The following is a 13,709-nucleotide window of genomic DNA, read 5'->3' as shown; positions in this document are numbered from 1 at the left end:
GTTTCATAGGTTTAAAACTTTTTTCCACGTTATACATGCATAGTTTCGCTTTAACAAAATGATTGTCTTGATATGTTTCCCCTTCTGCTGTTATAAAGCATATGATTGGTTTATTGGGGTAAGGGTTGGGATGTGCATCATGCAACCACCATCTTTGGCGTTACAGACTTTTCTATTCAGCATTTCTTAGGTGGTTTGTCTCTAATAACATCTCTGCTTTCACAGGAATTACCAGGTAACCTCAGGACAGAAAACTGCACTGATTAGTTAGTTAGTTAGTTAGTGTAATGTGGAGCGTCTTCTATCTAATATCTAATATGTCCTTTGAAATTGAATACGGTGCCTCAGGCCGTATTTCAAGGAAGTGCTACAATTCTATCAGGAGAATAATGTGCTTTCATCTGTCAGAGACGCTGCTACTGAGATAATTAAGAGCGAGTGCAGAGCTGTGCAGAGTAGCCAGGCCTGACTAACTTCATTCCAGATGGCAGCACGCCGACCATGACAGTTCGGCCTCACTCGCCTCCTACCTCAGGCCCAGAAACACACACACAAATACACACTGAATTGTAGCACAACACTTATAAGGACACTCTACATGTCTACTGCTACATGACTCAACCCAACATTTCAGAAGCTTTAAAGAAGAACTAGAGCATTGAAGGCAACACAAATTTAAATTTTAACATGTAAAGTTTTCTTTATCCAGGTTCCAGCTGGAATTATAAATACATCAATCATTTAAGAAAATAAATTAAACATAAATGTGCCTAATAAGGGAAAGAGGAAAAAGGTTGAAAGTCAGTTCAGCAGTCAGTCGCTTGCATCAAGGAACTGACCATTTATTGCAAAGGGTTATAGAGTTAAATTGGGTGGAAAAGACTTTGACATACAATTATTGATTCAGTCTAATGCAATGTACAATTGAGGTACAGTCCAGCAGCAGCAGCAAGGATTTTGCTTGGAAAACGAAGGTTCGAATTATACTAGGAAATAACTGGTTCATACTGAAAGGCCGCACTTGAAGGTGGAGTGAAAAGCTGGTTGTTATAGAGAGAGGGAGGTGGAACCATATAATTTAGATGCAGGGATAATTGTCAGACACATTCTAAAACAATCTCTCCCAGAAAAATTATTTTTAGTGCTGCATTCACATGAAACACTCAAATTGGGCCAGAAATACCGAAGAGAAGTTCAAACCCTGCTCGCTGTCTCACCTCTGCACACTGTGTGAAGCAGCTGGGAAAATGTCACAGAGTCGGGAAGTTGCAAAAAAAAATAAAAAATCAAACAGTCCCCAATAATCTGATGTGGGAAAGGTGTGGGGGTGGAGTGGTGTGGTGTTGGGGTATCTGACCATCTGACAAGCAATTCTGATGGAGCATCCTGGCGCCTTAATCCTTCCCTCAAAAAACATACATGAACATAAAGTAAAAGCATGAAGCAGCATAAGCAGGTGCAGAATGAACCAGTGATTGTGAAGCATGAATGACGATGCTAATGCCAGTCAGCTAAGCAAACAGTGCTCAGCCTAATGCTATGATCCATCTATTAGAAAATACATGTAACCTTAAAGGGGTTCTGATAAGGCAGAAGTCCATTGTGAGTCTGTGAATGTTGTAGAAGTGTAATGCTGAAATGGCAGAGCCCTCGTTCAGGAGGATGTAGGGCGAGGAACCAAGTTGTAGTTCTAATCTCAAGTTTCAACCCTAAAATAAGAGGTTAACCCTCTGCGGACTGGATTTTTGTGTCCACATGGGAGACGAGTCCCCTAAATGTGACCGTGTTAGTGGATTTCTGTCCTCACAATGTCACGGGCACATACCACACACACATACACAGCCTGGCACAGAGTAACTCAAGGCTGTGCTGCTGGACTTGTGCACTGAATGTAGGTTAATGCACACTTTACTGCACTTTCCCTCCTCTGGCAGTAACACAGCGGACATACTCTGCAGAGAGGACTCAGGCTGTGTGACGTTAACCCAGTGCAGTGCAGTGTGTGCGGGTGTGCGGGTGTGCGTGTGTCGTGTGTGTGTCTGTCAGTATGTGTGAGAGTATATTTGTTGTCTCTATTTCTGGTAACAAAGTGAGCGCTGATGCCAGACCTCGTAGGAGAGTGTGGACATCCTATTTTGGAACAGTGAGCATCGTTACCATGGTTACAAGCGGCTGCTCATTCATTAGGAAGCCCAGTAAGTTAAACAGCAGACTGTGATGCCTACAGATGAGTGTGTGTGTGTGTGTGTGTGTGTGTGCGTGTGTGCGCCAGCAGCTATGCATTTGCTGGCTTTAGTAACATTTTGTGTGGTGTAACAGTGAAGAAATCTCGACACAGAAAAATGCACAGTATCCCATGATAATCCGTAACAGATTCATCATCCCCAGCAAACCTCATTTGCGCTCACTTTATGACGATTATGCCCTCGGCGATATTACCTATCCTCTGCCTTCATTAATGTGGAAGATGCCCTGATCAATTATTGATTAGAGGGGCTGTTCTTCTTTGCTCTGCAGCACTTTTGTTGCCTTGTTGCTCTCTCCTCGGAAGCTAACCCCCTGCGAGGTAAAGTCAGGGTGATAAAATGATGCTTCCTTCTTCCTCTTGGGGCTCCTTCAGGCTGTTCTGGCTATAACCACTGATACCGGCTACATTTTATCTAAGACAACTGGGGAGGAATTTATTTCTCAGGGGATGATGTGGCAGCGTTGTGCTCTAGTTGGGTGGCAATCTGCAAAAGGTTTTATCATAGAAAGTATACAGTGGATACAGTATACTGCTTCTGATTTACTGATGAATTGGTAAAACCTAACCTTTTACTTAAGCTCACCCTACCTCAATATTTAATGGTTCATAAAGGACAGGCACATTCAATTCAAAAGGTTCTGAATATGTAATATGTGCTGACTCATGCAGATGAAATAGGCTTTACAAATCAATATCTGCACCAACAGGAGTGGAAATTAATTCTTCCTCTATGCACAGCTGCACCATACATGTTTGAGCACTCAACCTTATGCCATAAATATTGACGGTTTACATACAGATGCTTAAAAAAGCTTCATACAGCAGTTTTAATAGTGTTGAGGCTTTCTGCTTTGTATGGAGTTTAACTTCTGCTCTACATATTGATTTTCTGGGTTAGGATCAGCAACTCTGGCAAAACACCTCAGTCAAGTTGATTTTTTAGTCACGCTAGTGATGCAGCTTTAGGTTGATCAGTTGGTTTGTCCAATGCTTTGGTCCAGACTGAAATACCTCAACAACTGTAGGATGGAATTTGGTTCAGATGATAACGGTTTACGTTACCTTGGTTATGTTAATGCTTGTACTGTACAGCACTGCGGTCAACCTCGGTTGTTTTAAATGTGCTATAGAAATAAAATTGACCTTGACCTTGACCTTGACCTGCAAAACGAATGTAATTCCTGCACTCTGTGTTTAGTGCAAATTAGCAAATGTTAGCATGCTAAAAAGTAAGAGGGTGAATATGGTAAACATAATATCTGCTCAACATCAGCACTTTAGCTCAACATCAGGATGTTAATATACACGAGTGACAGAAAGAGGATACTGGGATGTATAATTTTGAATTTTTAAGATTGACTATAGATATGAAGCTTTTTACCAAAAAAACAAGTGATTATAATTAGTGAGTGTTGATTAATTGTGGCAAAAGCTTAGTGGTTTCAGTCAGATAAAGAAGTTGGGTTAATTGTTCCTGGTGTAGAACAGTTGCAGTTCTGTCTGTAAAACCTCTGTCCACTCAGACATATTCATATAAACCTTCTTTTCCTCCCACACATGAGCTTTATCCCTTATCCCTTTTTTTCACCTCAGCCGAGCTTTGTTTTGGTCGGGCTAAATGTGGCATTGGCAGTTATTTGTTGAACTGTTGCAGGTGCAGGTAACATAACTACTGTAGCTGTTGTGTAGCAGCTCACTGTGGCGTATTAGCCTTACAATCGCTGTGTAGCAGAGCAGCAGAGGATTGGGAGACCGGGCGATGGTGGGTGAGAGGATGAAGAGCAGGAAGGGGAAAGGAGATTGATTTTGACCTCCACCAGATGTGAACCACTAATACTGTAACACAGCTGGCTGACTTGACTGAGGGAGGGAGAGACTTATTGCTCTGCTGTAGCACTGATATATATACAGTACTATGGATAAAACTACATTTTGGTACATGATGGTAAGGCCTGTGATAATTGCTATGACAATTATTAGCTTCTCTTGATGTCACTGCACACTTGAGCATTTACCACATCGATGTGTAAATGATTGACTTCCAGCTCAGGACTGCGAGTGTGCACGATGACGCACAGAGTGGAGACTGTGGGGGCGGCAGCATCTCCTGTTATATATCAGGAACTGGCTCTTGGTTGTAGCCCAATCTCACCCCACAGTCTGTCACCAGTGCTGTTTGGCTCTTCATGTGGTTTCATTATGTGCTGTTTCCATTTACTTCCATTTACATTCCTTACTCTATATTTACTCTGGGTGATTCTACACAGGGAAGTCAGTTTTGTTCGGGGAGAAGTCGATTTGTTCCAGGTTGCTCTCTTCATCACATAATTGTCTGAGTGCCAACCTGCAGAGCATTTTAAGGAAAGGAGAAGAGGTGATCTGATGGTCAGCACTGATTCCAGCTACAGCTTACTCACTTGTATGCTGTTGGTTCACAAAAGTAGAACCCTGTTTACACATTTGGAGGATTTCACATTTGGCATAAAGGTTGAAAAATGTTACTAGAACCAATTCAAAAACCCTATTGAGATAGAGAGCAAGAGAGGTGGAAGCGTTTAGGGAGGAGGGGACATGAAAACAGACATGGAGGAGGATGTAAAGGCTTATAAATGCAAATGAGAAGAAATAAAAGGGGAGGTAAAAGAGGGGGTTCAGCCCCTCCTCCTGTTCCTCTCCATGTCCCATGAGTATCATTTTGACAAGGTCAATGCTACCATCAACCATTCCCCGGGTGACAGCCAAACACATAGGAGCCGCCTGTTGTTCTTCTGTTGTCCGTGGTAACCCCTCCGTCCTGTCCTCTGTGTTTCTCTACATCACTGACTGAGATCTCCAAATATAATCAAACATTAACATTTAAAATAATTACGTTTGGAACATGCAATTAGAAGAGTCTATGGTTCATTTTGGACCATGCAGGGAGGTTTTTATACTGAATATATATGTATTTTTTAGATATTTTCACATGGTTCAGTTTCTGAGTTTTAATAACAAGGTACCACGATTGCAAAAGACCGGATCATTTTATTCATGTTTGTCGAAATAATCTGCTCTGATGGTTGAAATCTGACTTGATTCTTTTTAATTTAAAGAGGAATTTGCAAAAATCTGCTTGTTGATAGAAACTTCGTCTTTGTTTTGTACAAATTTACAAAAACAGACTGACCCTGAGTCAAAGTGAAAAACCATAACCACTCAACTTTGTCAGTCTGGCTGTTAAAAGCTGTCTCTGCGCATCCACAGTATTTATCCCTGGAACTTTAACCTGAGGTTTTTCCAACAGTGACCTAAATATAGATGAGGTTTTAGAGCCTGTTCTGTAATAACAGTGTTGAATCTCCAGTCAGACCACGTCTGATGGAAATGATCTTCAGATTTTACTCATGAGAACTGCTGTGGCTGCATGACCTGTATTAGTGTATGTGTGCAAGTTTTTATTAAGATCAACAAAATCATCTGACACATTGAAGTAGGTGAATATGTAACTGTGGAGCTGTGGAAGACTGCAGGTCTCAACCACATTCTTTGGAAATGTGAATAACGTTTCTGACTGAAATTCACACAACACTGCTGCTGTGATGTTTCTCTGCTGAAGGGGTAAAGTGTGATTTCATGATAGGTGGGATCAGCTAGTTGCCCCAAATCCCAACACCTCTGAGGTCAGGGTGTGTGACAAAGATGACTTGTGATGCATTTGATCTCTAAAGTTTCACATATATAAAGATGTAACTGAACAATTAACACAGGGACGTGATTAGAGCTTGAAAAAACATATTTTCCAAATTTCAGTGTAAGTCTCTTAAGCTGTTTGTAAAGGGTCCGTGACACCAGCAGCAGTCAGTCTGATAATACTCACTCTGTTCCCCGCTGAATTCAGCTGAAATCTATGAGGTGTTGATGAAATCAACAGCTTGTGTCATGTTTTGATGTGATGGCCTGACTCCAGCAGACACAGAGGTTAATCTTTGCCCCACAAATTTGCAAAAATCTGTCGGTTGATAGAAACTGTCATGCACTGCGTGTGGAAATCAGACAACATATCAGCAGAACTTTTATACACAGTCTCTTTTCAGTGTTTGATTCATTACTCACATTGCACCTGTGACAGTCTTACTGTTTTTCTGTGCTGAGTGTGGGGCGGTTTCATTGGACTGAGAAACCACTGTCATCATACCTTAAATATCTATCATCATCACATCACATCAAAGCTACATTCAGCAGTGATATTTAACAATATTAGCAGTGTTGTCAGCGTGAGTCTGTTGTGATGGAGCATATCTCCAGATGTGGAAAGGCTTCTGATGTTCAGACACAGACATCTTTCCGTTTTAGCGCCTTAAGCAACTCGACCCTCTGAATCAATTTCCCTGCCTCCTCCCCAGCATCTTGCTATTTGTTGAGCTGCGACGTAGCAGTGAAGCAGCACGGCTGTGGCCCCATGAATGTCACTGGTCTCTCTGAATGTCACAGACTGAATAAATGGTCCTCCATTGCTCCTATAATAAGATAATGAGATAATAGCACTTGTCTCTGAGAGTAGTGCTGCTGACAGTGGGGAAAAAGAAAAATGACACTCCCGTTTAGAGGAGAAATAAAGGATGAAAAAGGTCAAGGGGAGGAGAACAAAAGAAACAAAGGAGAGATGAAATTGGATTTTTGAATGTAGAGTTCAGCTCTGCAGGTGCGTTGATCCTGTCTGAGATGAATTTTATTTCTTATCATGTCTTTCACTTTCAATTTCCTTTTTCCTCTACATGATTTTCTCATGGTTCTCTTTTGTTCCAGGTCTCCTCACTGACTTGGTTAACCACTGGTCCTTTCCCCACAGGGCAGACTTGTCACATTTCAACACTGTTATACACACTTTTACTGCGGTCTACTGTAGGCTGACACATTGTGACTGTAGCCAAATTTAGACCTGGATTTTGTGCTGGTAGTCTCTTCAGGCCTGGTATGAAGCTGGCATCTTAAAGCCTCGAAATAATGATTCTTACAAAAGGTTGTTACATTTTATTCTTGTTTGGGAGCAATTTGGGAGTAATATCATAGTATTTCCTTATGGATTTTGGATAAACCAATGGAAAGATAATCGTTTATTAGTTGCTTCATTTTTTAAATGATGAATGATGCAAAGACACAAAGAGATATTTCCAGTCTGTCCATATCTGCAACTCCCTGATCTGTGCTGTACCACAGGGACTCTGTGTGAGCAGAGTTCAGTGTGAAGCCACATTTTCTGTCTGGAGGAAGAAGCTGATTTGCTGCAAATTTAATAAAGCCATAACACACTGTTATAAAAGCAGCTTTTCACAGCAGCTTTTTGTAAACGTTTAGGTGATATTTTGATGAACTTCACAGAGAAAATCTGTCACTGTAGCAGCAGATGTTGTGGATGAAGCAAAAGGCAGCAGGTAGATTCACTGCGGTGTTTGACATTTGCAGTTGCAGAATGAAAAATGTGTGGATTACTGTACTGAGAATGTGCACGGTAAAACCCAGTGCACATATTGATATTTAGTCAAATGAATGAATGAGCAAAGGTGGCTCAGTGTTTAGTATTGTGCTGCCCTACAGGTCAGAGATTGCATGTAGTTCCAGACAGGTTAAGCACCAGCGCACTCCAACAGAAAGGCTTGTCAACATCTAAAACCCCCTCCTCCCACACCTTTGTAACACCAGAATCAAAGGGTTTTGTCCAACACTGGCACAGCAGGCTCTGAGCTCTTCTCTCAAGCTTTTATTTCATTTGCTACACAGCTATTTCTGTCATTTTTAGTGAGTACAAAGGAGGGCAACAGAATGAATGCCTTCTAGGAGAGACGGTTTGAGAGTGTGTGCTTTTATCCCCATATGTGGGGGTGTAGGTCTTGATGAAATAAGGCTTATAATATATTTGGATGGTCTTAAAACTGATTTTAATACTTTTATGCAGCTTAACAGGGACTTTCTGATGCTCCATTGTGGTGAATGACAGCTTCTGTTGTTTGTGTTGTATTTATTGTTGTACAGGTCCTGCTTGTCTAATGTCAGTGACCCTTCAGTTGGTGAAATGAAGGAAAAAGACAAAGGAACAAACCTGCAGTTTTGACTGTGGATGCTACAGTCACTGCTGCTGTAGAGGCTTCTTGGTGGCAACTGGCTCTTTGTGTATTTCTGCCGTCCACACAATGCATGCTGGGACATGCTCCAGCTCCACATTGTTCTGAAAAAGAAGTGGTGCCTTAAGAAAATCAATGGATGAATAGACAGAGGTCTGTTATCGTAGCAGGTGGGTGGATGTGGTTCAGAACTTTGACCTGATGAGCAGAGCTGCAGTTAAATAAATGAAGAACCACACAGGACAAATAAGAGAGGAGGGGATGTGCCAGGACAGCCCGTGTATGGCACATCCGTCATCCTCTTGTTAGCGATTTGGCGTGCAAACACAGACACGCACACACACAGACACACAGACAGACAGCTTGCTGGGCCAGATGGCCTCTTGGTGAGGAGCAGGGAGAAGCTCCAAAGAAGGGTTGGGTTGATTTGTGAACCATGACCTCCACATGTCCCTCCTCTTGACTCCGGACAGCACGTGCACAGAAGAGGGACGGACGGGGATAAGACTGTGTGAATGTGTGACTCTGTGTGAGTGTGTCTGTGTGTGTGTGTGTGTGCGTGGTGTGGGGGTGGAGTGGTTGTTGTGGAGATGTGGAGAGGGGATTATACATACAGCACACTGACTGTCTGCTATGGGAGATTTGATTTCACATATAAAGACTGAGAAAGGGAAGAATTTTACAGTGATCCCTACTAACACAAGAGCATTGATTGGGATTTGATGTTAATTTAACATCTAACTGATTGGTATATTTCTTATATTATTCAAAACTTAATAATATTAAATGTATATTGCTTAATAAATTACAGAATCCTAATTTCTTAATTTCTGTATCTTCAAATATGAACAAATATTTGTTTTACTAACACAGGATCAGCATTGTATAAATTCCTAATAAACAATAAAAATAAATGCCTGACATTCAACTCTATAATAAGGACAAAGTAATGATATTATGATTATTGCTCTTTTTTTACCCTTTGCAACACTTTATTAAAATTTTAAGACAGTGGACAAGTCAAATCAGTTTTATTTCTGTAGCTGAAATCATTAATTACAAATTTGAAGATTTACAATTTGTACATACACCCACTGTCCACAGGCCTGTGATTTGGATGAGGAAAAACTCTGATAAAAGGAGGAAACCTCAGAAAGAGCTACAGTGATCCTACTTTCAGGATATAAAACATGCAATAGATGAAAAAAATAGATCAACCTGACAAGGTTTTTTGATGTGATGTCTGTGGCTGTGCTTGTGCTGATCACTTTAAACATCACATTTATGAGTTTCAAAACCAGCATTAAGTTTAGGATCGGTGTGTTCACACCATGAGTCTGACCTCTGCTCCGTGCAGCAGACACAGCTCCTTTTTAGTAGTAACAAGAAAGGTCTGCCCCCTTCATATCGCCTTCTGGCTGTGTGTGTGTGTGTGGCTGTGTGTGTGTGTGTGTGTGTGTGTGTGTGTGTGTGTGTGTGTATTCATGAGACCACCATCCGCCAGGGTGTGGCGGCAGCAGAACAGATTCATCACAGCCTGGCATGTGTGTAACAGTGTGTGTTTCCTTTGTCCTGTCTTTTCTCATTTACCAGTGACTGATGCACACACATGCACACATGCACACACACACACACACGCACCTTCTTCCTAAACTGTATTGAGTTTGGTTGGAATATGTAATCTGCCTGGAGGATGGGTTAGTGTTGGCGTTCTCATCTTGTCTGCTGCTCTGACTACAGACCATCTCTACTCAAGTCCAAAGTGTCTCTTTGTCTCTTTCTTTGGGTCCAGTCTGGGTCATTTCCTCACAGTATAACATGTTAGTTTTTAAATTTAATATCCAAATTACTGGATGCTGGATGAATTTATTATTACTTAACACAGGTGCTGGTATCAGTTCAGTAATATTTGAGACATTATTGACTTTATTGTGTAAAACTTTTCAACCTGCTTATTTTATGTCATTAGTTTGCATGTATACATGTTCAGTACATGAAAAACCCCATGTCTACATTCACCTTACAGGTGGAATTAAATGTGCAATGGTGTGATTGTTTTACTTTTATATGGTTTAGGATTAATATAAACTTCCAATATAGAGCTACACCACTTAAGCAGCTATACCAGAGCACCACAGAATAAAACATTACACATGGCATGAAAGTATAATAAATTAATAAAAAACCTTTATGAATTTGAAGCTGTAAAAACTCACTGAACATGTGAGTGTAGAGAAAACTTATTTCATATAATTTCTTTTTCACTTTTATCCACTGGTTTATGTTTAATGGACCTTAAAGACTCAAATGAGGCCTTTCAGATATGCAGACGAGGAGCAGGAGTGCAGGGTTAAACGTATGAATCAACCTATGTTTATAGCTTGCACAGCTATAACTGGCAGCGTCAGTATTTGATCCATGCTAGCAGCTGCAGGACCAAGATAAACTACATTAGCTGCCTCTTCACTGTCGCCTTCTGTGCTGCTCCTCATCCTCACACGCAAATTAATTTACCAGCTTAACAGATACATAGAAAATTTTGAGACCATCCAAAACATTTGATTTAGAGCTTTTCACGGGGTCTTGGTGTTTATTAAGGAGAGCAAATAATTTTGCACAATGCTCATATTTAATTCATGAAAACAAACTGGTAACGGACGAGATGAGATTATCCAGTCAGTCAAATTAAATCTTGGTCATAAAACTCAGCTCAGAATCACATCAGCAGCAGACAGAAGATGTTAAGATATAATATTTTACATTATAAATGTACGCCCTCTACAGATATCATACAGAAATCAGAAAACTGGGGGAAGTGCTTCATTTTGGGGTAAATAGAGACAATTTAGTGAGGATTAAAGAGTGTCAAATCCATTAGTCTCAGTACTCAGATCTAAGCCCTTGCTGACAAAATGTTTGGCTTAAACTGAAGATAATATATCGTTTATATTGAAGTGACATGTTTTCTTTGCAAATGGCAGTGCTTGTATTTTTCAATACAAAAATGAGACAGAAATGGATTTTTAGATCTTTATGTGATGACTTTGCTGGACATTAACCTGCCATCAATGCATTAGGAGTATAAAATAATTAGTTTATCATAATTTATTTAATTATGTTGTTAATTAGTTTAATTCTTCCGTTTTTCCTCATGGATTTTCTAGTCTCTAATCTCGATCAGAATCTAATCTAGATTACAAACTGAATCCCTGTCGTTAAGACAATGCAGAGTCTCGGCCTGTGAGAGGAGGTACCAGTTAATTTGCTTTAGGCTGGGATCAGGCATAATCTGAGCATCCAGGGAGAACGGTCTGTTGGCTTAAATGATTACATAACCAACGTCTTAGTAGAAAAACCTCAGAGCCTCAGTGTATCACTTGTTGTACTGGTTGCACAGTCAGAATGAGCAGAGCAGTGATTCAGCCTTATACAGAACTACTGTGATGTGTAAGATGTTGACTGTCAGTGACTATTAAATAATTACCTATAAATGCATTTTGAATTCTTATTTCAGTTACAATTTACCTTTGGAAGGTAACCTGGTCGTTCCTCTTCTTCTTGATGTGTAATTTCTTCTTTTTGTCATGAAACACAAGCACAGTGCTGGAATCTGTAGATCAAATATGTAAATGCATTTTTCCTTCTTATTTTGTAAAAGTGTAGTAAGGAATAAAGTAACTGTATTTTTGTCTGTGTCCCTGCAGTGCCAGATCTCCCAGGCCCTGAATGGCGTCTCTGACAAAGCTAAAGATGCCAAGGAGTTCCTGGTTCAACTCAAGAACATGCTTCAGCAGATCCAGGTACAGTGACACCACTAAACACTCTTCTCAATTCATGCAGCATTGTAGTGTTATGCATTCTTTATTCTCATTTATAACCATCAAAATTACCAATTAAGAGAAGGCACATACCAATTTCTCCTCTAACAATGGCCTCAATACCCCAGAATGCAATGCAAGACCAGTGAGTACATAGCTGATAATGCTAACATTGGCTATGTAGCAGTGGCAATTTGGAGGAATTGAAACAGGCTAGTGTTTGTCACTGGAGGCTGCTTTAACCTTAATAGTCTAAATCTAAACCATAAAGGCAGCCCTTAAGAAATATTCTAATAAATTGTTTATGTAATGCCCATGTGGCTATTTTCAAGTGCAGTGTTGAGGTACGAGCCTGTTTGTTCTTAAACAGAATACTAATCAAAAGGTGCTATTTCCAGAGGCAAACATTTTCGACCTCACAGTAACTCAGCTGCTTCCTTGGATTTTCTCTGGATCTCCATGAGCACGATAAAGCCGAGTTCTGTCTGAGAAGATTTTACCACAACCGATACCCATGTCTGATCAGTTTTACATGTTTTCCTTAGATAAATAAATCTGTCTCTGGGGGAAACTACAGGTAATAGACAGGTAAAAGCTCCAAATAAATCGGTCACAGAGAAACACTTGGCCTCCTCACACTGTGCAGCAGGGAGGTAAATCCACTGACTCACTAAACTAAAACAAACCATAGCAGCCAAATGTGAAGTTGGTCTATTTATTTGTGTGTGTGTGTATGTATTTTCCCTGTGGACAACATTGCAGTGCAGCTGATCTCTCCTGCAGCATCTGCCAGTCAGGCACACATTTGCACACACTTACACACACACACACACACACACACACACACACACACACACACACACACACAGTCATATCTTGTCAGCCACAGCTCTTTGGGCAGGCATTAAGAGTTGTTCATTGCAAAATGAAGAGGATTGCATTTTTAAAAAATTAAATTGCTCTGTCTGAAAGCCAGACAGCAGGGAGAGATGGATGGATAAAGAGAAATAAAAGTGTGGGAGTGAGGAATAAAGATTGTCAGCTCTCATCCTCTTACAGATCTGAACTGTGTCCCTCAGTGGAGGAAGCTTAATTGGAAATCACTGATATCTAAGACCTCATCTCCTCATCATGTGCGCTCAGATAAAAAGCCCCTGTCGATCCTTAACTTTGCAGCTACTGCACGACAACCTGCAGTCCACTGGGGTTTCCCCTGTCCTTTTTTGAGGGGCTGCCATACCTGCAGTGCTGTGTCCACGCTGTGTCCACAGATTGTCTCTTTGTGCAGACATTTGTGGCTGAAACGTGTTGCAGCATCACGCATTAACTTTCACTGACATAGCTTTAAATTCTGACTTAGCTTCCCTCCTAACTCTCAGTCCCTGAAACTTCTAGTAAAATTATCTTTGTAACATATTTTATCTTTATTTTCTACATTGTAAAGCATTTTAGTGAACTCAAAAGTCATACATACATTTGATTTATTCTTAGTATTTAACATGTAATAAATGCCTTTCATGTTTCTTTCTTCTCTTTTTGGTTTTT

General features: G+C 40.5%; 1 protein-coding gene across 2 annotated transcripts in view; it reads left to right on the top strand.

Annotated features, from left to right (window-relative positions):
* The window catches only part of LOC139612156 (tripartite motif-containing protein 67), a 48,792-nt gene that overhangs the window by 9,186 nt on the left and 25,897 nt on the right, over positions 1 to 13,709 (top strand). For both annotated transcript variants that reach the window (XM_071467426.1, XM_071467427.1), the window contains exon 2: positions 12,051 to 12,146. In XM_071467426.1, the coding sequence (XP_071323527.1) occupies positions 12,051 to 12,146 (96 nt within the window). The remainder of the gene's footprint in view (positions 1 to 12,050; positions 12,147 to 13,709) is intronic.

This window comes from Trachinotus anak, unplaced genomic scaffold, assembly GCF_046630095.1.
Source record: "Trachinotus anak isolate AG129_WGS33_773 ecotype Australia unplaced genomic scaffold, CSIRO_AGI_Tana_v1 ptg000031l, whole genome shotgun sequence".
Lineage (NCBI taxonomy): Eukaryota > Metazoa > Chordata > Actinopteri > Carangiformes > Carangidae > Trachinotus > Trachinotus anak.
Note: the sequence above shows the minus strand (reverse complement) of the source record. Positions and strands in the feature narration are given on the sequence as shown.